This window comes from Malaclemys terrapin, chromosome 14 (genome assembly GCF_027887155.1).
Source record: "Malaclemys terrapin pileata isolate rMalTer1 chromosome 14, rMalTer1.hap1, whole genome shotgun sequence".
NCBI lineage: Eukaryota > Metazoa > Chordata > Testudines > Emydidae > Malaclemys > Malaclemys terrapin.
This window is the reverse complement of record NC_071518.1, coordinates 27,392,385-27,418,391: the sequence shown is the minus strand read 5'-3', so window position 1 is coordinate 27,418,391 and position 26,007 is coordinate 27,392,385. Positions and strand designations below refer to the sequence as shown.

Genomic DNA, 26,007 nt, shown 5'->3' with positions numbered 1-26,007 from the left:
ATAATAGATAAGTATGCATTTTTGTCCCTCTCTAGTGGCTGGACCATGTAAGACGTCTGTAAGTCTGCTATTGCCTTCAAGCTAATGGACCTTTAACTCAGATAGTACAGCCACATGCTTTCAGATCCAGAGATCCTGCATTCAAACCACACAGATAACCCATATACTCTCTCTCACACACACACAAATTATATTCCTGAACTAAAACACACACACACACACACATATATATATTTTAAATGTAGACACATACCCTTGGGTCAATCACCAAGTAGGTTTTGATGTTCATTGCTTCAAGGTATGGGTCTCTCAGGTGTCCATTCCCTTCTTCCACTTCGTAAGCTTTGCCTAGGTGATTTAGCGTTGCTTCTGTGATGTGTACACGACTAGAGTGGGGAAAAGGAACAAAAGGCCTAAACATTTACGGAAAGGTCAGTTTAAGCAACTCATTTACATTTCAATGGCCCCCGTTGACATTTCTGTGCTTTTCAACAGCTTTGGCAGACGACTCCAGGATCCTGCCAGCAGTTCAAACAGCATTGCTTATTTGTGATCCTTCATGGTACATTATACAATACAACTTTATTTGTGTTGCGTCTTTCATACCATGCGTATCCCAAAACACTTCCTAGTACTAAGTAATACATGAAAGTAAATAGCAGAGGGATAGAGAAATTAAGAGGTGCAGGCAAGGGTAGAAGAAATATCGTCAATGAAGATTTGGTGACTGACAAGGCAAAGAGACAGAGGAAGGTTGTTCCAGATGACAGGAGCTTCAGAGAATGCTCTCTCTCCCCTCCCCCCCCGCCCCTCCCCACACACAAGTTAAATTGTGTGGAGGGATGAGTCCTGTGCTAGACAGGCAGAGGGAATATCAGCAAAGTGGGCTGGAGCAAATCCATGGAAGGTTTAACAACAAGGAGGGCAAGTCTGAGCATGTATATTTTTCTGGAGAGAGCAATCAGAAGCCCAGCAGCAACAGTGCAGGTCTCTGAACAGGATCTGCTAATACTCCCATGCATTCATTCTGATCACATGAGCCTTGTCTTGAATATTTTGTTGCACTAGGTAATCACAAGGAATCAGGTGTTTGTGCAACCCCTTTCTATAGAATTGCTCAATAAAAGACATTCTGAATAATTAAATGTGTTAATATAATAAAATAACAATAATGATCCTTTCACTTACATGCGTCTCTGTAGCTATAGATTTACCTTATTTTATAGATGGAGTAATTTAGGCAGAGAGAGGTTAAATAATCTGCCCAAGGTCACACACTCAATCAACTACAGAGCTGGGAAGAGAACCCAGTCACTGACTTTAAAATGGAATTTGTGAGAGGGTTCGGATGGCTCACCTGATTACAGCAAGAAATAGGTTAATGGCAGGTCCCCACTCCCTTTCCCTGCACATGTGCTCAATGGAAGGGTCGGAGACTGCTGACCAATCAGATTTCCCAGGAGGAAAGGTAGCTCTTTGGGAGTCAATAGGTGAGGATGCCTTGGAGCAGGGAGGGCTGAGCCCCCGTCCTGGCTGCACTTAGCCCCACAGCAACTGGAGATGTTTCTGTTTTGTTTACTGGCAACTGGCCTATGAGTCTATTTTGTTGCAATTCTGACCTCAGCTTTAACCAGCCTAAGAGGACTTTCTAGAATGAAATTTTATAAGATGCCCTAAATCATTATTATTTGTGTCCAGTCGCAACTGTAAAATGCTAAGTGACACCCCAAAATTAACCAGGGCTTATTTAGAGACAGTCTCCCATTCAGCTAATTCTTTAGGGATTTCCAATATACTAGAACCATTCAAATGCAACCTCTGTTAGACAGTATCTTGATTCAAGAGTTTACTCAGCTGTATATTATGATTAACAGCAAAAGATGCTTTTTTTAAGCCTACACAATAAATGCAGCACACTTCGGACCTTGATGCAAGCATGTCTTCTCTCCTTCACTTAAACTCCCATTGTAGAGTAAAGGTCAGTACCATAAAGGATATATTGTTTATAAGATTACAATCAGCAGGTCACAACAAGAGCTGGTCATAAAAAAAGTTTTTCTAAATATTTAGAAACAAGAAAGGAAATATTTTGACAATTTCTGAAATGATTAAAGGAGCTTTATTTGCTCATGGACATTACTTGCACCTCACTGAAAAAAGGGACAGGTATAGAATGCCAACTGCTGCTTCAATGCCATTTTTGGTCATTTCTAGAAGAGGGTAAATATACTGTCCCCTCCTCACTCAGCCTTGAAGGCAGAGGCAACTCGCAGTAAGGTTTGCAGAGCTGGGCATAAACTAGTAAATGTTGCTTAAGTCAGCCTGTTCTTCAGATGAACAAAACAAGCTATTAGGTGAAATTACAAGAAGAGGGACATTTCAAAGGTCACATGCAGAAATGGCCATCAATAACCAGCTCAGCGACACCAAATGCTTTTAAAAAATTATTCAGCAGCACAGAAAAGAAGTGAGGTCACATTACTATGGTACAAATAACTCTGCTCTAGGTCAGAGGCTCAGCCATTTTTCTATGGAAAGATATTTGGGTGCACATAAATAAAATTTCACCAGTATACTAAAAACCAGTAAACTAAAAACTGAATACACCTGCAGATTATTTGCAATGTCTATTACACTGTAGTGAGAAAAAAATCAGATGGCAAAACAAAAAAGAAACACCACACCTTATAGTAAAATGAGCAAACATGGTCAGTTTTGCATATAATTCTGTTATAGTGTGGGGTTTTCCACCGTGCTCAGTGTCTGCCTAACTGCTCCCAATGAAATAAAACTTCCATTGACTGCAGTGACAGCAACCTTAGCCAACACTGTGTGCTTATGGGAATCTCACCCACGCTGTATTTTCTTCACAGGAGCTGTGTAACAAGCAGCCTCCCTGTGAGGCCAGACCATAACCCCTGTGACACAAAATGTCCCCTTCAGCCAAGCAGTGTAAATTTTGAACCCGATGACGACCCAGTGCTAGGCAGTGTAGAAAGTGCAGTATTACACGGTGCTATTTCAGCACAAGCAGGCCAACCTAAACCAGTCATAATATTAAACAGAGAGTTAAGCATAAGCATGTAGAAGGGAACAGAGCCATCAAAGCTTTATAATGTGGTTATGGTCCTAAAACTGACTGTAAAAATGCACCTTCTGATTCCCTCACTGTATTCAGAGTCATGCTAGCTTGCGTCACAGGCAAAAAAACAAAAACAAAAAAAACACTTTACAATTCTGTACTCCTGTTAGCATTGCAGAGTCAACCCAGCACACGAGCAGTGTGCTCAATTCTTCTGTGGCTGGCAAGTCACCACCACAACTGGTAACCGATCTGTAGTCACTCAGGCAGGTGGTAGCAAGGAACCACCCCTCAAGACCGAGCTGAGCTTTAAGGGTTTAAATGGCAATCGTAGATTTATATAATTGCCACTCCACAAAACATTGTTAGATTTGCACAGGCTATGAAAGCCCCCAGAAAATTACAGAATCATTTGGGGTGGAAGAGGGAACAGATAGAATCAACTTCCTTGGTCCTGTACAGGCTGGGGAAAAAAAACAAGTTTCTTCGCTAAATCCTGTCCACAGAGCTCTCTCTTCCTCTCTCTCTGAAAGCAGCATCTATAAAATATCATGGTGTGAGATAGCGCTGTAAATTACAAAACTAAAATCCCATGAGTGTATCTCTAGATTACACACAAGCATCTGACTCAAGGTAATAAAACTGCTGTTCTAATCCATTTTAGACAAAGTTCGCATCATTCATTGGCTAGGACACTGGCTGAGAGCCAGGAGACCAGGCTTTCATTTCTAGCCCTGCCACTCACCTGCTGTGTAGTTTGGACAGGTCACTGCACTTCCTCATGCCTTTGTTCCCTCCTCAGTATTGGTTTATCTGTTTAGACTTTAAACTCTTTTGCGCAGAGCATGTCTCTTACTACACGTACGTACAGAGCCCAGCACAAACGGGTCCCGCCCTCAGTTGGGGCATTTAGGTACTACTGTAATTCAAATAGTTAATAACACGAGTGTGTGCAAGCCCAGGACATCTTTATTCTTTTTTTTTTTTTTTTTTTTTTTTTTTTTAAAAACAGAATTTCGGGTATTTTATATTCACAATTTCAAATATTACATATACTGCAACACAGAAAAACACTAAGTTGCTATTCTTTCTCAGTTTTCCCACTATAAAAATATATAAACATGCTTACTACCTTCCTTTGTAAAGTGCTATTATTATTATTAATATAGACAAATTACACACAAACATATTGTTTATACATCATAAGGCTGCATTTTTATCTTGGTTTTCTGGATCTCTCTCTAAATAAATGTATCACTCACACTTGATTTAAATCATCAGTAGAAACACTAAGTAAGTATACAGCCTTGTATTGCCTACGGAAGCTGTGTATGTGTTTTCATCTAAATTTACAAATACAGATACAATATATCTTTATGTACAACTTGAATCAAGTCAGTCAGCATATAATAAAACAGTTTCAGAGATGCAAGGAAGGTCAAGAGCTATATAAGAAGCATTCACTCACATAAGATCAGAGTTCTATGGATCGGGTGAGAAATTATCAAGAGAGAAACATTTTTCACAGTAGAAGTGGACAGACATTTTTACCCATTTCAAACCTTCATTGATTAAAATAAGTGCAGCAGCACAGTTTTGGATTCCAGGCCCAACACAATATAAAGAAATATTGAAATAATATAAAAACTATCATTGTGGAACTGAAGAAGGAGCCAAAACAAATGTTCTTACCCAGGTATTCCTGAGGATTCCATACGATTAGCTAAGGAAACATCATGAGACCACACATCATACTGCCATTTCCGGAGTCCAATCACGCCACAAAGCACATTCCCAGAATGGATACCAACTCTCATACTGATGTCCACTCCAGTGGCTTCTTTTACTTGTCTTAGGGGGGGAAGGGGAAGAGGGGAGAAAAATCAGAAGATAAGCTATTTGCCCCACATATATACATTACTCACTAAGGTTCGATTTCCTCTACTCACTAAAAAGCAGATGTGAAACTTAGAATTGCTGAAGACAGGAGGGGAAAAAAATGTAGTGATTTATTAAAAGTATCCAAAGATTTTATGGAGACTTCCTCTGATTTGTGCATCTGAAGCTTTTCTAATTTTATTGCATCGAATAATACCGTTACTATGGTCTCCCAAATGAAAAAGTAGACAAACGGATTGATTCTCAGCTCACGGCACAGCGATTCAGAGCAGCAATTAAGATTAGAATACACACAAGGCTCAGTTCATAATGAAAAGAAATATGAATTTAGGATGGGACTGTCAAAGCCATAGGAAGTGGTCTAACTCTGCTCCTACTGAAGTCAATGGGTACAAAGTTAGGCCAACTTTTGGCTCTCTCTTGGCACTGTCTGAGCTAAAATATACAAGAAAGGAGAATTAAATCCTAGGAACTTAAATGTAATTTACATACAAACAAACCATTTTTGTGTTATTTGGATGCTAGGCTGCTGCTAGAGTTTAAATGTTGTGAAGTGTTCTTAAATACATGTCCTTTCCATTCGTGCTGGGGTTAATAGAGGTTGTAGGTGGTCTCATGGCAGTATTTGAAAGAGTTGGCAATAACTTCAGTTGTCCTAGCCAACTTTGTTCTCTTTAATATAAGCAACAACATAGCTTAATTACCTTCACCACTGAAATTTAAGCTTGAACATGAGATGATGCTGGAACGTAATAAGCAGTCAATTTATTCACACTGTGTAACCTTAGAATGAAACATTACAGAATCCCACATTATTGTGGGGATGGAACAATACCTTTGCATTATCACCTTGACACCTGACCTTGCACTCCTTGTGCTTCCAAATCTGCATTCCTTCTGCACACAAGGAATGCAAGACCAGGCCTGGTACACTACCCTCTTCTCCTCCTCAATACATTTTGTGTTCTAAGCCATAGAAATAATAAAAGGCGGGGGTGACTGCCCCTAGATATGTGGAAACAACCTTTTTTAAACAAAAAAAAGGGGGGGCTTGTCTACACAGCACTGTCAAAGTGCATTAGACGGGTGTGATTTGTAGAGCACAACACATCAGAGTGCTTTAACTGCCCTGTGTAGATTCTGCTGGCATGCTCTAAATGGTGTCTAGTTCATGTTAACGTAGACCCTCCAGCAGGGTCTACATGGGACGTGTTTAAGCACAACACGTCAGAATGCTTTATAAATTACACCCCTCTGATGCACTATACTGCACCAGGCAGGCGAGCCCAAAGGAATACTAACACCATCAATTAGACTTCGTGATTTTTGATTTTATGGATTTATGATAAAACATGTATAACTAAAAATAATAAATTGGCCTCAAAGTATTTCATTCAGCATTTTATTCTCTTCTGATTTCATCTCCTTCCTACATAAGCCATGGAGACCCATGATGTTCTGCTCTCATAATACATAGTTTATTCATAGACAAGAGGCTGGAGCCATTCTGACATGACACATGCAAAATGAAACAGCATAAGTGATACAATAGTTAATAAATGCCTTCTAGACTTTCCACACAAAAGACTAAGAATGATCTTATCCAATGGCTTCATGACCTTTTCAAAAAAAATTTAAAAAAATCCCAGACCTACATTTTTAAGGTGCTTGTTTATTTTCTGAGTGTTTATAGGTTAAAGAGCCCTTTTTACTCATTACATACTTTATAGCTTCACACATGTCGAGTCCCATTTTCACACAGTTCTGGGCATGAACCGGTAAAGACACAGGTAGGCCTGAGACACAGTAATAACAGTCTCCCAAAATTTTTATTCTCATGCATTCATTTTCCTGCAAAATAAGGAGAAAGAAACATAACAGGAAAAAAAGCACTGCTTATATTCATCAGTACGTATCCAGAGCACACACACAGGAGACATCACTTGTTAATGTCATTTTGAGAAAAGTTAGGCCCCATTTAATCCTGGTTGAAGCAACAAAACAATTTCCCTCCTTTTACATTCAAAACTCAAAGGGATTTGTTAGTGACGCTTCTTGTTACCTGCTTAATTCCTGAGTGTTACCGAAACCAAAAATAAAATTAAAACCAGAAAGAAGTCAGTGAGATGGCTTTATTACTTATGGGGCTACTCCAATTACGTAGTCCTGCATAATTGTCATGGAATTTACCACCAGAGGGACAAAATCTGCTTGTCTGCCATTTTACAATAGTTTTTCATAAATTGGAAGCCAACAATAAATTACTTGCCCTGACTGAAGCATTTTGCAAGGCTGCTCTAGTGGATAAAGCACTGTGTGTTGTCACCGGACCTGCCAAGGCTTGGGGAAGGAACCAGGGGTCTGGATATTCAGCCCAACAGTTTACTGAGGATGTTTTCAGTTGCCTGAAGAGAGAGGCCAGCATGAACCACAATTTTGATACTTCTAGCAATAGAGCAGCAATGCAATTTCACAAGAGAATGCCCGCCTGCCAACTGCAGGATGGAAACTACTCCCTATTATTGGGCCTGGAAGGGCAAAGGTGATTAAATGTGATGTCTTGCTCTAAGACATTTATTTAGGCTAAATACTTTCAATCAATGTCTTGGGAAAGCGAAGGCAAAGGCTGTCCTGTAAGATTAGAACACCCATCGTACTCAAACATTTTCTCACTATAGCCATGACAGCTGCTAAGCACCTATGTACCACTCTATTTTATAGGGGAAGTGTGGTCTTACAGTTAAGGTGCTGGACTGACACACAAAAGGCTTCGGTTCAATTCCCAGTTATCCCATTTACTTGCTTACTATAGGACTTTGAGCAAGTCACCTAATCCCTCTCTCTCTGTTTCACTTCTGTAAAATGAGTGTGTTATTACTTCCTTATCTTTGCCTGGTTTGATTCAACTCCCAGAGTCTTTTCAAACCCCACTTTCAGAGTAATTTCTTTACTCTACCCTATGGGAGCTATGCCTCTCTCAAATAAAATAAAATAATCTAAGTGTAACCCAAATCTATCACCGTTTTCTTTTGCTCTATCATTTTTCTCAAAGCATAACCTTTGCATAGAAGGGGTGAAACAGTCACAACAAAATTAAGGCAGCTCAAATTTTGTGCATTTTTGCATTTCTTTGTGAAATTAAAATCACTCCTATTTTGCTGACATTTCTGCACCATTTTGTAAGAAAATTGGTTTTGCTTCAAAAATATCAAAACTTGATTTGGGAATGTTTGTGCAGCCATATTACTGGTCTCACAAAATATCACAAAAACATCAGGGTGATTTACTGTGTTAAATGCAAACAGGCAAAACAACATTGGGGAAAGTTTAATTAAAACATTTCCACAATTTTGTGAAGTCCAAAATATGTATGTATTCAGCTGAGCCTTCATATTGACAAAAAGAACAGGAGTGCTTGTGTCACCTTAGAGACTAACAAATTTATTTCAGCATAAGCTTTCGTGGGCTACAGCTCACTTCTTCAGATGCAACACTGTAGCCCACGAAAGCTTATGCTGAAATAAATTTGTTAGTCTCTAAGGTGCCACAAGTACTCCTGTTCTTTTTGCGGATACAGACTAACACGGCTGCTACTTTGAAAGCTTTCATATTGACAGATGCTAATCACAGGACATAAGGTAACCTATAAAATATATTAATAAATCAGATGTAGAGTATTTTGAGATTATTTTTATGAAATATTATACAAAAATAAATAATACTGTTTTATAAAGGCAATTCAGATGTTACTTTTTCTCAGCCTAAAGAACTGTTACAAACAATGCCCGTAGTTATCCTTTCAATTCATTTTCATTAAAAAAATCTATTTTTATTGTACTTATTTTTATCCTGTGGCATAAAAAACCCATGCAACGGAAGTAACCGTTATATCAAGCCATGTGTTCATAAGCCATGTGTCATACAAAAATATAGCTCTAATAAGGAGATTAGTATGACTCTCTTATTCTCCAGAGCTTGCAAAGCCGTAATTACAACTCAACTCCTAGAAATACTATACGAACAATTAGAAGTGTGGGAAAAGATAATTTATTATTTACAAGGCTTTAATGTATGCTATTTTAGCACAAGGGATACAGTACATTCAACAATCTAATTTGCCCACATCCATCAAGATTTAGTTTAATAACTTTGTTAAGGATTCGTCTCTTTCAATTATTTAGAGCATAATTACACAATACTTTAACAGCAGCATAATCCCCTATTCTAGAATTTACAACTTCTCCTGCTTACTTCCCGAAAAGCTTTAGAACTTTACAAACTAAATGAGATTTTTCCAACCCCATTAAATTCTTCTAACTATGCTTCAGTTAGTTACCTGTACCCAAATATGCTCAGTTTATAAATCAAACCACAATCTCTAAAAAAAATCAAGGATTGGGAGTTCTGAAAGCCAGGCTTTGTTCTTTCCTTATTCTTCAGCAACAATAAATTTCTAGAACCAGAACTTGGCTGGCATTTACTTCTTGTACATTACAGGACAAAATAAAATGCAGCTTTACTCTTTTGAAGCTCTATAACACTGACAATAGGAAAATCATTAGATAGGACTCAACAGCTTTCCACCCAGTCCAGGACAAGGAGGTACAAGTGGCACAGCTTCAAAGGAGTTGCCAGAGTTACCTGAATAGTAGACCAGGGAGATGCCAGAGCTAGCCAGGAACACAGCAGTTCCTAGGCACGTCAAGCTCATTCTATGCTACAGTTTTAAGTTCTGGTCATCAGGACGTTCGATAAACACCTCTTTATTTACAGACGTGATTATCAACTACGCAAGTTGGGCAAGAAGTCATTTGCATACATTCTCCAGATTTCTGAGCCTTCTGTTTTAATAGGTGTGTTCTTGATGGACACTGCAATCCACATATTATAATTGTTCCATATCTATCATAGGTACAGACAGAAAGTAATTTTGAGAACACTGGCAGACAGCCCATACCATCCCAAGCAGTATTTTTACCAACATAGTTTCCCCTTTAGCTATATTAATTTGACGTTTTTGGCACAATATTCAAAGATAGATTGTTCTGAAATTCTTTACCCATTTGCTTCATAAAAGTGTATCAAAAGCAGATGTTACAATGATTCATTCTGCCAGCCTAAGGTCAAATTATATATACGCAAATGACTAATTACAGAGAAAACAGGACAAAATATTCTATAATGTAACTCAATCACTACATTATACTGCAAATATAATTCCACTCTAAAAAAAATTAATCAAATAGCGTAACCCCCTTTTTCATGATACATGGTCTCTGGCATAGTTTTATATTGTACAGTTCCCAGTGTTTACATTTTATTGCTGTATTACATAACTAAAATATCCCAATAGTTTGCACTTCATACAGTGCTCTTTAGAGGGCTTCAAAGCATTTTAAAAATGTTAAGGAATTCAGCATCGCAACACCCTGTGAGGTATTGCAGATAAGTATTACTGCTCCCATTTTCCCGGTAGGTAAACCGAAACACAAAGAGTTAGGGAACTCACCCAGAGACCCACAGTGATTTAATAGAAGAGCTGAAAGTAAAATCCCAGAGAACCAGCCTGGTTTTATACCACAAACCCTCCTCCTGCACTCAAATAGATTTCCTGGTTCTTTTAGAGATTTTTAAATCAATTTTGCCTTTTGCTGGGATTTTTACTAGCAGGTCAGGCAGAATCTCCAGTGGATACTTCCTACCCTGTGTTTTGCATCAGCCAGACTTCCCAAATGCAGGAGAACTGACTCCCAGGAGCTTGGAGCTAGTTGTTTTCTAACAGTGGCATTTACCCACCTTCACATAATGAAGAGCAACACTTACCTTTGCAATTTGATCAAACTTCCCAAAGAGCTCATTCAGCATCACTACCAGCTCCTTCGGAGAGCAGTCGCTAGCCAGACGAGTGAATCCTACAATGTCTGCATACAGGATGCTGGACAAGGACACACTATTTAGTCACATTTTAATTATCTTTGTTTTCTAATACAAATATGGACATTTAATTGTATAGTGGTTCAATACTGAAGATCTCTAACAGAGCACCTCTCTCTCTCTTTGGAAATCAACTACAGAAGTGACCTAATGGCAATGTGTTTGGGTTTGTTTTTATTTAATATTAAAATACAACATGTTAGTCTAGGGCCGACAGTCTTCAAACAAGCTCATTTTTGCATGAAAACACATTAAAAAAACCTGACTTTAAACAGCCCAGTATGTGGATTTGGACAAGTAAAGAGGGTAATTAATTGGGGGGGTTTACCATTGCAATGAAAAAAAGAAATCCCAAATCTGGCAAAATAACTTCAAACCAGTTCTCTTCTCTCCTCTCACCTTGGCAGATGTGCTCAGAGCATCTGAACAAACTCTTCATTCAGCCTGTCTGATCCCAACCATGACACTTCTTACCATCAGTAAATAGACCAAGTATTAAAAGACAGAAGCATGTCTTAATGTAATCATTTGTCAAGTTTCTTTACTTACCTAACATTCTGATGCCTTTTCACATACAGACTATGGAAGTTGTTATCATGCATTTGCCTATCGTCATTGGTTTCCTTCAGTCGCTCTATGATGGCTAGTTTCATTCCCATTGAGATATGAGCTGGCAGTATAGATAAAAGCAAGTTTTCCTAAGAAGAAAAAAAGATTTAATAATGTAAAGTTATTTGAAATGCCATGTTAGGAATCTCAGTGTTTTAGAAAATGATTGGGGGAAGATTAAAAAGAAGTCTCCTTATTCAGCAGTTTCTGATTGTTGCAGCTCCAGCTTTCAATAAAGGATTCTTTTTTCTGCTCTCACAATGAGAGTTATGAGTGTATGCATTATTTTTTAAAATATTACATGCACCTCAGTTTACCAGTTTGATATTATCCTGTCCGAAGGTAACAAAGGAGGCTGTTCAGGGGAAGCAAACAGAAACTAAAACAATGACAAAGGTAAAGCCTTAAGGGAAAAATGTGGGCAGCTATTAATTGGAGAATGCCCCTGCTTGGCTCCCTTCAGGTTAGCAAAGTTTACTCTTCCATCAACGGTTATTCTAAAATCTTAAAGATGCTGGCCTACACCGGAAGGAGGGTTAAGTGAGCCATCAACATGCTGACAGAGACACATACTGACAGAAAGAGACACAAACAGCAGCAAGCTGTCTGTTTTTCCTAACTCAGAGATGGAGGTAACTGGGCTAAATGGAGCTTACCAAAGCTAGCAAGGAAAAATTCAGGGTAAGTAAGGGGATATGCATGTATAGGTCTTTTTTGTTTTATACGTTTGTTCTGGATGCTTCGTACCTTTGGGTGAACAAATGCTTTGTTTTGAGGAAGCTGTTTCTGTGTCACTGCAAACTTATTCTGTCACAGGCTGTAGCGGGGTGGTCACCCGCTCCTGCCCTGAGGGGTTTAAAACAGCCCTGGAGGAGGGCTGTGGAAGGGCAAGACGCCTGGGCTGATTGGGAGGAAACCGGCTCAGCTGGGGCTATGCCCCAATCAGGGTCCAGCTGGCCCTATAAAGGCTTGAGCCAGGAACTCAAACAGACAGAGTCTCTCTCTAACTGGAGAGGGAGACACGCCTGGCTGCTGGGGAACTCACCTGGGACCTAGAGTGAGGCAGGGCTGGAAAAAGGCCTTAGGAGCTGGGAAGCCCTAGGCCATCAACTCCACAAGCTGCAAGGCCTAGTCTTAGGCCCACCTAGGTATTGGGCTTGCAGAGGGGCAGCCTGAGGGTGGGTAAAGGCAGCCAGTCCAAACCCCTTTGCCTATGATGAGTGGCTGAAACTGCAGTCTGCCCCAGTGAACGGGGGCTAGATGGAGACTGGGCAGTAGCCAAAACTGAGGCGAAGTGGGGATAGTGGGTGGGGAAACCCACAGAAAGTGGGGTACTGCCAGGGAGGCAGCCCCAAGACAAGGGCACCGTGGTCCTGGGAGGGACACGGGGGCCAACGGCAAGCGGATCACTGGCCTGCAGAGGGTGCTCCTGGGTCAAAGAGCTAATTCCTGAGGATGACCAATAGGAGGTGCCACAGGGGTGAGTCTGCGCTGTGCTACACAGGCTTCTGGAGGAAGATGTCTTACAGGTACCGCTCACAGTTGGGCTTGTTTGGTGGCTGGCCCAGTAGCGTCCACTGGGCCAAAGTTGAAGGCAAGAGTCGAGACTAGTTACCAAGCTGAGTCAGGAAATGGGTACCGACTTTCAAAGCAGTATGGGGTCCAAAGCAGGAGTCCGACTAGTTACCAAGCTGAGTCAGGAAATGGGTACTGACTTTCAAAGCAGTATGGGGTTCAAAGCAGGAGTCCGACTAGTTACCAAGCTGAGTCAGGAGTCAGGTGCTAAGGTCAAGCTGGGCCAGGGTAAAAGGCAGGAGTTGGGAGCACAATGGGGCAAAAGGAGAGGTCTTTAGCAGTAGGAAGCCGGAGTCTGCATTGTTGCTCAGATGGTTCCCTAGGGCAGATTTCTTGTTTAAATAGTTGGTGTTGACCAATCAGGCAGCTGCAGGGTTCTGTTGCTCTTGTCTCTTCAGGCAGTACTTCCTGCTGTGCCTACCCTTGCAGTAATTTTTGGATGCTGCTCTGCCTGGCTCTCCAGTGGAGTCATCAGTTTCCCAGGACCCCACAACCCTGGAGTCTAGACCTGCAAATCCTTACACTGTTGAGTTAATACAGTTGGGAAGTGGAGCATAGGGGCTGCAGCCCAGAGATCCAGCCCCAGAGTGGTGGAACCACATGGCTCCGCCCAGAGTGAGATGCAGGAAGTCAGGCCTATCACCTGTGGCATACACTCGAGACAGACTAAACAGGGTCTAAAGCAGAGCTTGCCCAGTCAGTGTGAAACAAACATTCTTCTCTCCATTTTTTGCAGTCTCCCTCTTCTCGGCAGGCTTCCAGCATCTTTTGATAGAAGGTCAGACTCAAAAGCTCACTCTGTAGAGGTAATAGACTTTAAAATATTCAAACCACCTGAATTCTGAGCGCATGATGTGAAGAATTTAATTGCCTTCCTTGCTAGAGGAAGCATTTGATTAATTCAAATCCTGGAAAGGAGACTTTAAATAGAAAACTCTATTGCCAAAATGCTAATGCAACTTTAAAAGAACCGAGTTACTCAAGGCTATTGAGGTAGAGCCTTTTAATTTTGGCAAGAATGGAATCCTTTCCTCAGAAATTACTAATGTTGCTCGGCTAATGGGAGATCAATAAAGCTTTGTCCCATGTGCCTCAACAAACACATGGTAATGAAATTACACCTCTGACCAGGGAAGAAGTGTCCATGGACAAGAATAAAAGAAAAGCAGGAGTATCAGTGCTTTCGAATCATCTGCTGCTTCCCTCAGAGGAATAAAACCAACAATACTCTGAAGAGCTTACCTGGAATAAAAAGGATCATAAGATCCTTCAAAGAATGAGCACACTCAGAATTGATCCAACATTCTTCTCCACAGACTGCAGAAATCCCTTTGCTGAAGCAATTAAAGGAGGGATTTAAGTTAGCCTCCTTCGCCTGGTAGACCACGGTCGATAGCCAGGAATTCTTACCACACCCCATCACTTTGAAAATATAGTCGAATTTCAATAAAATATTGATTTCCTTTTAAAAATGAGAAAATACAGCAGACGATGGAAAGCCACAGCAGCGTGAGTTTAGGAGGCTGACAAATGGTTCTAGGTACCAATCTGTAGCCTGTGCAGGGAGAAGGATTTTCTCTCTCTCACATACAACATTGCATAATTAGTTATGTGTATGTCGTGAGTATGGGTGGGGGGAAAAGGTCGCCTTATTTCTGAAGCATCAAGAACTCCTCTTCCTCCTGCTGTGCAGGAGGATTAGACAGAAATATGGTTTGATCTTGTTATGGAGAAACCTACATTCCACTGCCTCCCCAAGGAAAAAGAAGTCAAAGTCTCCCTCCCCTTCCATGGTATTTTAAGAGCCTTGAGGTTAATGAACAATTAGGGTGACAACAGAGCCCTGCTGAACATGACAGAATAGTTCTTTAGTGTGAGATAATGTGACTTTACTGGTTGGTGTTATTTGTTCAGAAATTAAATTGCCCTTCTCACATCTTCCTGGTTGGTGGGGAAAGGAAAATGGAAAGCTGGTAATCTGACAAACAATATAGGTGGCAAGGAAAACCATATGTAGGCTGCAAGACAACTGGCTTTCAAGTAGGGCGCCAGGACAAAAAAAAAAAAAAAAAAAAAAAAGGAAAAATGCAAGTTACCATAGCAGGATCAGTCAAGGGGGTTACGGAAAGCTTAATACTAGTGCAAGCTGATTAGATGCTTCCCTAGCTGCTATCTGTGGAAAAAATTACCATTTTTTTTAAGGGTTTTGTCATCTCATCTGGTAAGACAGGCAATAGAGGGCAGACTGGACACTAGTAATGTGGTGTCATCTTCTTTCCAACCTTCTCCTTTTAGCTCACAATTTATGAGCTGAGATACACATGCAGCATTCTAGATCAGTAGTTCTCAATCTTTTCCATACTGGGATATTCCCTTCCACTTAGCAATATGGGAAAGGCAGGATAGTTGTGACCTCACGATAACTGTCTGCAACTCCCAGGAGGAAAACCCATGTTTCTAGATCATTTGTTCCCACAAGCATTTAAAGAAATACCCCTACAATTCAACCATTGCTATAAAATTTCAAAAGGTTTTCTTCTTCTTCCCTCATCTGCAATTTCCAAACCCTCGTTTTATCATGAAACACTGTTTGCAAAAATACCACTCAGGTGTGTTTTGTTAAAAATGAGTCACCAGTGAGCCCTCTTTGGATCAATGTTTTCAGGATTGGCCTCACTGTATATGCAACAAACACAAAAACATTGTTTAGCAGCCTACAAGAGGGGAAAAGAAAGTGCACTATGTGTAAGACTAACAGTCTAGCAGTAATGGTCTTTGCTTGGTGAAGCAACCAGAGGAGACTGCAACAGCTGAATCTGGGTAAGTAAAATGGGCATGCAGAGGTAGGAACAAAAGAGCCTTTATAGCAGCTGATCAAGGTAGAAAAACACCAAACCCAGGTAGAAAAATTTTTCTCTGCCTACCATGAGGGGTTGCCCCTGCTATTAGATCTTTACAGTAACTAGCCATCAATACTAGCTTACGACTGAATTATACAAAATTACATCTTACGTCAGTACGAATGTCAAGGTTTCAGAGTGTTTAACGTTATTCACTTCTAACTATCAATGCCAAAGCAAGTAATTATTTGACACTTACAAAATGTTGTCAGTGTATTTATTTTACATAATACTGCAAAAAATTTATTTACTTGGTTGGCTACTTTAAAAATATATTTCTGTCTGTCTCCGCATTAGCAGAAGATAAACATCTTGCAAGTGCTCTTCCAGGAAAGAATAAGATTACAGAATTTCAAACATCCAACATGTGCATAAAGAAGGCAGGATTGTTGCTGAATTTAATTAAAAAGATTTCTCATCAATACACATCTGAAGACTAAGAATTACTTTTTTCCTGAAATTCCTGAGATTATTTTACATTTTACAATTTTAGGAAAATAGGTAAATGATTGATAATCAACTTCTGGTTTCCAATACTATGTCTAGTACTGTACAGATCTGTCATTTTTTCTAAGTTTTTTACTAAAACAAACCACACATAAAGGAGCTTTCTCCCTTTAATTTCTCTTCTCTATTGTCAATGGCACAGTTGTTTTTGACATTAGGTGGTTTTCATAGGAATTGGATCAAGCCTTTCAGTGTGCATTAGTCACAGACTTAGAAAAAAAGACACACATTACCCAAAAGAAAACACATAACTCATGTAATAGAGGCTTTTACTCACTTGTTGCCTCTTTTCAATCTTCAGTTTCATTCGGACTTGAATGCACTTTAAAGTGTATCTGTACAAATCCCATGAAGCATCTTGCATCCGATGCTTGTGAAATGCACCCATCAGGTTACCACAAAGAAAAATTACAGCATTGGCAAGTAACTGCAAGAGAAGAAAAATATTCAAGTGCTGCAGAAGAGTTTGATTCATATTCTATATTGAAGTCACTTAAAATGTTTTTTTGTCTGGAACATAAGAAAAAGCTCAAGTTTTCTCCATCCTTTCACACAAGCAAACCACCACCAAACTTTGGGTTAGTCAACTTGTGTGTGTGTTAAACAGACGCTAACTCAATAACATGTGTGCTTCTATTTAACTCACTCATGTTAGTCCATTAAAACGCAAGAGGGATTCAGTCACATAAGTTAAGGCCCATGTTTGCAGACATGTGCCTGCCATTGAGGCACGTGTTCCCAATATGATGAAACTGTGAAAAAAGCATATCTGATCCTAGGATGTGTCAGGTAAGGCATTTCCAGTAGAGAGAGAGGTATTTAATGCTGTTGTACAAGGCACTGATAAGACTTCATTTAGAATACTAGAATGTGTACAATTCTGATCACCCATGTTAAAGGCTTGACAAATGCAGAGAAGAAATCCTAGGATGGTCAGGGGAATGGAGGGCCCATTTTATCAGAGGAGACTGGAAAACTATAGCTTCTTTAACTTCACAAAAAAGATGGCTACAGGTGGATATGATTACTCTCTCTAAGTACATCACAGGGGTAACCACCAGGGAGGGCGAAGAGCTATTTAAACCAAAGGGCAAAGTTAGCAGAGAAGCAAAAAAGTATAAATTGACCAGGAACAAATTCAGGCTGGAAATAGAAGGTTTCTAATCATCAGAGGTTCTGGAACAGCTTGGGAGCTAACTTCATTAGTTGTGAGAGAGCTGGACAAATTTTTGAGTGCAACTGTAGGGCAGGGTTGCTCGGAATAGTAGGGGTCAGGCAGCCCTAGGGATCACTTCTACGTTACATCTTATATTCCTAAAAGCTCATGCTTCAAGTTTTCAGCTAACCACTGGAAGGATCAGGCACGGATTTCCCTATACCCACAATGCACTCTGGGGGGGGGAGGGTTTGTCTCTTTCCTCTAAAGCATCAACAATGGCCCTGACTGGGGATGGGATATCAGTCAGAGCGAGCCTGGGCTCCAAGGTGGCACTGGGCATTCTCTCTCTCAGCTGCATGGCTGGCTGGTTCCTGCTCACATGCTCACTGTTCACCACATGTGGGATTAGGAAGGAATTTCCACGAGGTCGGACGGGCAGTAGTAACCTTGCAGCATCTTGGTCTTCCCCTGTATTGTGGGGGTGCAGGTCACTTGCCAGCATGATCTGGGTGTATCTCAATCATTTCCCTGGCACTGCAGGGCTCTCAGTGCACCTCAGTCACTCCTATTCTCTCCCTGTGGCACATACTAGTTTAGGTCTCCTAAGGGCTGTAATACTTTGGTCTCATTTCAGTTGCTGGGTTTAGTGTGCAAGTGTTGGGTAGTGCTTGTGACCTGTGATATACAAGAGGTCAGACTAGATCGGGGTGGGCAAACTGTGGCCTGCGAGCCATTTTAAGCCGGCCTGTGAGCTCCTGCTGGGTCGGGGGCCGCACCACACGGCTCGGCCCCACTCCGGTGCTCCAGCCGGGGCGCAGAGTCGAGGCCGCACCACACGGCTCCTGGAAGTCGCAGCATGGCCCACTCCAGCTCCTACGCACTCTAATGGGAGCTTCAGGGCGGTGCCTGCAGATGGGTCTGCGTGCAGAGCTGCCTGGCCACGTAGGAGCCAGAGAAGGGACATGACACTGCTTCCGGGAGCCGCTTGAGGTAAGCGCCGCTCAGAGCCTGCACCCTTGAGCCTCTCCCCACGCCCAACCCCCTGCCCCAGCCCTGATCCCCCTCCTGCTCTCCAAACCCTTCAATCCCAGCCCAGAGCACCTTCCTGCACCCCAAACACTTCTCATCTCCAGCCCCACCCCAGAGCCTGCACCTCCAACCAGAGACCTCACCCCCTCCCACATCGCAGCCCCCAATTTTGTGAGCATTCATGGCCCACCATAAAATTTCTATTCCCCGATGTGGCCATCAGACCAAAAAGTTTGCCCACCCCTGGACTAGATGATCTGATGGTCCCTTCTGGCTGTCAACTATGACTCTATGATTTAGGCATAGAACTCCATGGGCACATACCTATGCCAGAAGTACATGCATGTATGTACATGCAAGTTACCACCGTACACATGTATGTATTCATCAGACATGGACACACCTGAAACTGTTCAGAGTAGCTGGGTTCTTCTGTGAATGCACCTGATAAGTGTTCAAACAAGGAGTGACTAATGCTGCTGACTCATTGTGACAGCCGTGGCTCATTAACTCCACCTTCGATTGACGAGAAGTGGAAGTCGCCCTTTTGAGAGATGACTCTAGGGTCTGGGTCTGAAAGGAACCCTTGGAAAAACAGCCAAGTCTCAGGGAGGGATTGGGCTGGAGTTTGTTTTTATATTTTGAGTTACCCCAGGGGTGGCGCCAGCCACTTCCTGGTGCGGGGCCTCAGGTAGACCAGACTGAAAATGGAGTGGGCTGCTCCCCTCCTTGCCATGAGGTCCCTCCCTTCTCCATGACCCTGCCCCCTGGCCTGGCTGGTTGGAAGCCAGAGCCGGGCAGTGTGGGGCACTGGCTGCTCGCAGCCAGCAAGAGCCGCCCAGGCTGGGGACCAAAGCCCTCAGGGAGTAGCAACCTCTGGGGGCAGGGCCCAGGAGTCTGGGCTGGAGCAGGTCAGTCTGGGCCATTATGGGGAACTCTAGACCCTCCACCTGCCCAGGGCAGAGACACGGGCCAGGGGTGCTTTCAGGTACCCCAGCCCCCTGCCCAGGCTTTCTTCTCCTCTGCTGCTGGAGCTGGGCGCCAGGCCAGCAGCCACCTCTCGCCGCTCTGCCTTCAAAGCTGGGCAGCGGGAGAGCGGGAGCTGCTACAGGGGATCTAAGCACATTTTGAGGTGGCTATAGCCCTCGCAGCTCCCCCATCCCCCCAAGTTACCTGGTTAATAAAGCCAAACCTCAGGAAGTAGGCAAGTTTTGATCCAACACAGAATGTTTGTTCACAGTGTTTAGGAGGGAGAGATATGGGGGGGGGGAGGGCAAGAAAGTGTTACGGGCTCTCTGTCAGTCATACACTTAGGTGTACAAGTCTGAAAATGTGTGCCTTGATCTCAAATGAATCAGTCTCACAATACCAGGATATGCCTTCACCTAGGTCTACACTACAACTTATGTCAGCATTACTTATGTCGCTTAGGGAGGAAAATAAATCACCCCCGAGCTACATAAGTTACGCCGACATCACCGCCGATGTGGACAGCACTATGCCAGTGGGAGAGCATCTCCCACCAACATAGCTACTGGCGCTTGCGGGGGCTGGAGTAGTTAAGCCGACGGGAAAGCTCTCTCCTGTCAGTTTAGAGCAGCTACATCAGACAGCTTACAACTCTCTAGTGTAGCTGTGCCCTAAATAACCACAGCTCATGTGACAGGTTATAGTGGGTTTAATCCTTTCAGTATATGTACTCATCTAATTTTGTATCCTACTCCAAACGATAAACGAAGAGCACTTCACAGTCTCCCAGCATGAACTTTATTTGCATGTCAATGAGCCCTTTCTAGGACAGGTGTTACCTGAACTCATTTAGCAATACCAGAGTGGTACTAATTTAAAATTATGTGTTTACCTGAATGGAGCTACCAGGAAAAAAATAAAGGAAATCATAGGTAAGTTTATTTTGGCAAAACATCTGAAGGTCAAGAGACCCTGTTTGAAAGGGGCAGGATTTAATAACTGATAAAAGAAAATTAACCATGTCAAGTGGATGCATTTTGAAGAAGAATTAATAGGTACCATGACTCAAGAAAACGGCAATTACACCTTTCAATTGTAACATCTAAAGACCAAAGAGGAACTGGCCTATCTAGGAGGATATTGAACTAACAGGAGCTAATAGACGAATCCATTTGATGGCAAGCTATAAGGTTGAAACTGGACCACATTTGCCTCTTGGACAGGTGCAATCCAACTGATCGGGCTTGAAAAAAATCCATTAACCAAGGACAAGTGGGAAATGTTCCCCCCAAACTCCATGCTTGCAACAGAAAGATAGGGCTACCGCAATCATTTTTGCAGAATGCAAGCATCTTTGTTTTTTTTTTTAAATTGTCTAGCCTTTAAGGTTGTGAAATTAACCAAATTTCCACTGCTGCTATTCAGAAAAGCGTGGGCAGCAGCCACACTATCAATCATGTCTATTTTATTTTGCTACAACATGGGAAAGCTACAGGCTGCAGCCGATGCTGGCCATGGAATTATTCAAGGGTCACCCAAAAAACCCAGAGAGGCCTTGTAAGGGCAGTGAAGCAGCAGTAACTTTTTCCCTCATGTCTCCTTGTAGGGAAGAGGTAGAGCAGCAGAGGCCTCCACTTCATAGAAAACAGGGCGCTGGGATAAGTAGCAAAGATCCCAAACATGAGACTCCTCAGGTCTATCCAGTGTCATCCACGCCAGCTAATATTTCTGGAAGAGTACCTTCCAACTTCTGCTTCTTTCTAGCAGGTCTGTTTTTAATATTGATATATCAAGTAGGGCAATACCCAAGGGTTATTATGGCAATATTTTTTTCTTTGGAGCTAATTTTAAAATCTGAACATCCATCTATAAAGCCAAAACCTGAATTAGGTGTTTTTTTGTTTTGGCTTCGGCAGTTGTATCAGGACCATATATATATATATGGAAACAGAATATATATACATATATTCTCCCTCTTTGCCCCTCCCGCAAATGTTGCAGCTCTTTAGTATTCTCTCTCTCTCTTTCTCTCAAATCATTTTAAAATCACAAAAAGGCCAAGTTTTATATGCTTTCCAAATAGGATTATACTATGGGGCCTGATCCTGCAAATCTCTGGGAGCAGCCCTTACTCATACAAGCAATCCCATGGAAGTCACTTACTTCGGAAGCTCTTTGGGGCAGGGATCGTATTTTTGTTCTTTGTTCATTGCCTAGCACAATTGGGTTCTGGTCCGTGACTGGGGCTTCCTAGGTGCTACCACAGTGCATATAACAAATAATAACTGTGTAAGAACATGCAGGATCTGGCCCATAGATAGGAACAAAGGAAGAGTAACTTTCAGAGACTATAAGAGAATTGTATTAATAAGGATCCTGTGTACTATGATAACCCAGTATTTCCAATTTATAACAACAATTTTACAAACATTTCAATACTAAAATAGGCCAAAAGCTACAGCCCCAGCCGCCTCCCCCTCCCCCCCCCACACATAAAGGAACAATGTTAAGAGAATTAAAGCTCCGGTTGCTGTGAAGTCACTTTGTGGTTACTTGCACTGAAAATGAAAATATTGTATTTGGTGTTTGTTTGCTTTCATCTTAAAACGATTAGAAATGTTGGGTTCAAAATGTTTTGATATATCAAGTATGGGTAGGGCATAATGTTAGAAATGTTTTAAACAAGTGCTTGGGTTTTATTACATCAGTCTCAAAATCTGAAATCTAGCCCAAAGTAAAACACCAATTAAGCTACATTATTTCACTCCCCAGCCCATTATAAGTGGGATTTTCAAAAGCACGCAGCATGACTTAACACTGTCCCATTAGGCCAACACTGAGCCCACCCTCCATGTATACAACCCTCCTCCCCCAAAGATATTCTTCCTACTTAAAGAAAAAACAAAACATGAACATGTAATTACAGTTCCACTTCAGTGTAAACCTCCTGACCTGCCTGAGAGATCCTCTCTCTCCCTATGAACATTGCCACAGTTGCAGTCTGTAGGGCCACTAAACTCCCCTTGAAATAATAGAGAAGAGGCTGCTGGAAGGCTGTTCTCCATAAGAGTTCTGGGACTCTCAAATGCCTTTCGATCCCTGCTCTGAAACAGCCTGGATTTACAGAGTTCCAGGCAGCACTGCAGTGCCGCTGTAGCATTTCAAGTGTAGACAAGGCCTGAGACACCTGAAATCACTAGCCACTTCTGAAAACATATGCCAAGTACAGTTAGTGAAGTCATTTAGATAAGACTCTGATTCCATTACTATGGGAGCTTTTAATACACAGGAGCTGCCCTGGACTGTGATTAGTGTATTGAAAACAGATCTGCTGCTAACAATGGAATGAGTATCAAATGTTAGAAAGAGCAGTGACCTCACTCTACCACAAGCATTTGTCTGGGAAGGAAAAAAGGTTGTCATGAGTTACCTCATTTACTGAGACATGACATGCATGTATAAAATATGCAGAGAGCCTCAATCACAGCGCTTGCCCTCCTTACTCTAGCTATTTATCTTTTTTTCAAAGTGGAAGGATAGACTGGTGGCGGCGCCTGCAAATGATTGTGGAAACTCACTGACAAGGTGGGGCTGGTACATATCATATGCTGTTAGGAACTGTCAGATTGCTACCTCTCCCCTCCACCCCCACCCCCACACCAACCCAGCAGTTTAGGGAACACACATCTTTTCCCTCACCTTCCAAGACAGACACATGCACACCCTCTCTCTTTTATTCTGACACTTAATCAAAAATACACTATAAAAGATTTCTCTTCCTCCTGGTAAGTGAAAGGAGTAGTGCTAAGCGCTTGCTTTCTCCTGAGTAAGTTGAAACAAATTCAGGTTTGTGTTTTGCATTCTCTTTAATTACAGTAGAGTGATCATGTGCAGCTGCAGGGCTACATTTCAGTACCTTTGTTCCAAAACTGTGACAGGACAGTAGATTCATGGCTTTGGAATGGAAAGAAAGCGGTCGGGAAGGAGTGTACTAATAGGTGTTTTCACTGTTTGATAAGGGTGCCCCCAAATTAGTTATATTCACTTCAAGTCCTTGAATGAAGGCCACTAGCATTACTGACATAGTGATTTAACCATACAAAGTACAAATGGAAAGAAATATATTTTTATCATCAATTCAGTTTCATAATGCGTGATGCATGTTCTTGTAAACAAGCTTGATATCTAAAGCACACATCATTCACAAGGCAAATAAATTGAAGGAAACTATAGTAAGTGTTTTCCCATATTGTTCCCTAAGACATGTAAAATGACTGTTAGCTCTAAGAGAAAAGGGCTCATCAATTTCCAAAATGCCTTTACCTGACCTACACTCCCCATCACTCATGCAAAATCCCCACCAGGCTCGCGTGTTTCAGGAGGGGGGGGAAATACAGTAAATACCAATCAAAAAGCTTTTCCTTTAGAAGTAACAGACCATCCCTTCCCTTAGTAACTGAAAATATCCTAAATGGCAGCGCCATAAAGACTTAATTTATCTTTCAATAGAGGATGGCTGTGCTGAACTTAAATGGTGATGTCCCTTTGATAATAAAATAGTCAAAAGGCTATAGCATTAGGTCATTCCACCAATAATTAATGTTTCCCCCGCTGTGAGAGGCAATAGAAAATCTAATTATTTTTAAATGCAATAATGAAACAAGGATGATGTGCTTAGAATCCTAACAAAGCTGCTAGTATTGAACTGTGCTAATCAAGTTTAAATTAAATTAAATTAAAAGGGGCAAAAAGAAAATTTGCTTAAAGTAGCAATGGAGGGGGGGGAGAGACTATAATCTAACAATGTTTGTTTGTGAAAATTAAAACATAATCAAAACACATGATACATGAAAACATATTGCAGCTGTAAGAGACAAGATCACAGGGAAAAACTGATAAGCATAGCCAAGGCAGACTGCAAACAAAAAGATTGTTCTTAAAAGAAGATCTCCAAAAGAACAGCTGCAAATCACAGATGTCCATGGTATAACTACGTTAGATTACCTGAGGATAATTTGATATCTTGTTTATATTTACTACTACACACTTATTTCATCTAGTAATTTACTGCTTCTCATATTAATTTGTTATATGGGTTAGCTCTCTCATGGAAAATATGTCAGGAAATTCTAGAATTTCACGAGTTATCTTTATAAAAAACACAAAAATGTTATTTGCAGGATGAAACTTACCATAATATTATCAGTTTTTGAAATCACGGTTCTACCTTTTGGCTACAGGTCTATTTTTTGTCTTATAGTCAAATGGGGCCACTTACTATACTATAGTATTCTATACTATACAGCCAATCACATGTAGTCTTGAGTGCTAATATTCTAGTCTACTGTTCTTATACTGCATTCATCACCAGGGTATCAGAGTGACTTCCAGTTGTTTAAGTTTATTAAGTAATGTGACTAATATATGTCACACGTTTATTCAACAAATTGCAATTTCTTTTTGAAGAAGCATGCAACATGAGGACACGAATACAGTGATTCATGAACTCCACATTTTTGCAGAGTGATCTAGGGGTTCTCAAACTTCATTGCTCCGTGACCCCTTTCTGACAACAAAAATTACTACACGACCTCAGGAGGGGGGACTGAAGCCAGAGCCCGCCCATGCCCTACAACCCGGGGGGCGGCGTCAAAGCCCAAGCCCCACCACCTCGGGTGGGGGGACAAAGCCAACACCCAAGAGCTTCAGCCCCAGGCAGGAGGGCCTGTAACCTGAGCCCCATCACCCAGGGCTGAAGTCCTTGGGCTTCGGCCCTAAGCAGTGGGGCTCAGGCTTCAGCTTCCACCCCACCAAGTCTAAAGCCACCCCTGGCGACCCCACTAAAACAGGGTCGTGACCGACTTTAGGGTCTCGACCCACAGTTTGAGAACCACTGACCTAGATACAATTTTATCACAAAAAGGTATAGCGTTCAGTTTTAGGGGACGCCAGTGCATTTGTTCCAGTCACTAATAAAAACATTTCATTCATTCAAAAAGGGAATTTAATTTGATAGACTTATTCTGCTACTAAATACGCTCCAGTAACTAGGAGTTTTTTTAATGTAAAATCCTCCATGAAGGCTGCAGCATAGTTTCTAAAACCATGGATTGAATGCAACTAAACTGCACATAAAGTTACACTTTTCCTATCTCCGAGGGTCTATGATCAAAGACACCTTAAACATTAAGCTTTTTCTTAATAGTCTGGAAAGCATAATGCTAACAGAAATACCTTTCATTATTTTTTAAAATTCTATTCTTAATGTTGTCCCAAGATTTTTTTTTTTAATTTGTTGTCCCTTTCGTTTTCTGTCTCCTCATCTGTGTTGAAAACAGATATGT

The 26,007-nt window shown here is 41.4% G+C and overlaps 1 protein-coding gene across 1 annotated transcript in view; it reads right to left on the bottom strand.

The window, feature by feature from the left end:
* The window catches only part of ADCY7 (adenylate cyclase 7), a 121,914-nt gene that overhangs the window by 35,281 nt on the left and 60,626 nt on the right, over positions 1-26,007 (bottom strand). Inside the window, exons 5-10 of the mRNA XM_054048816.1 lie at positions 16,784-16,933; positions 11,465-11,613; positions 10,805-10,916; positions 6,705-6,832; positions 4,775-4,933; positions 254-386 (exon numbers count right to left, since the gene is read on the bottom strand). Of these exons, the coding sequence (XP_053904791.1) occupies positions 254-386; positions 4,775-4,933; positions 6,705-6,832; positions 10,805-10,916; positions 11,465-11,613; positions 16,784-16,933 (831 nt within the window). The remainder of the gene's footprint in view (positions 1-253; positions 387-4,774; positions 4,934-6,704; positions 6,833-10,804; positions 10,917-11,464; positions 11,614-16,783; positions 16,934-26,007) is intronic.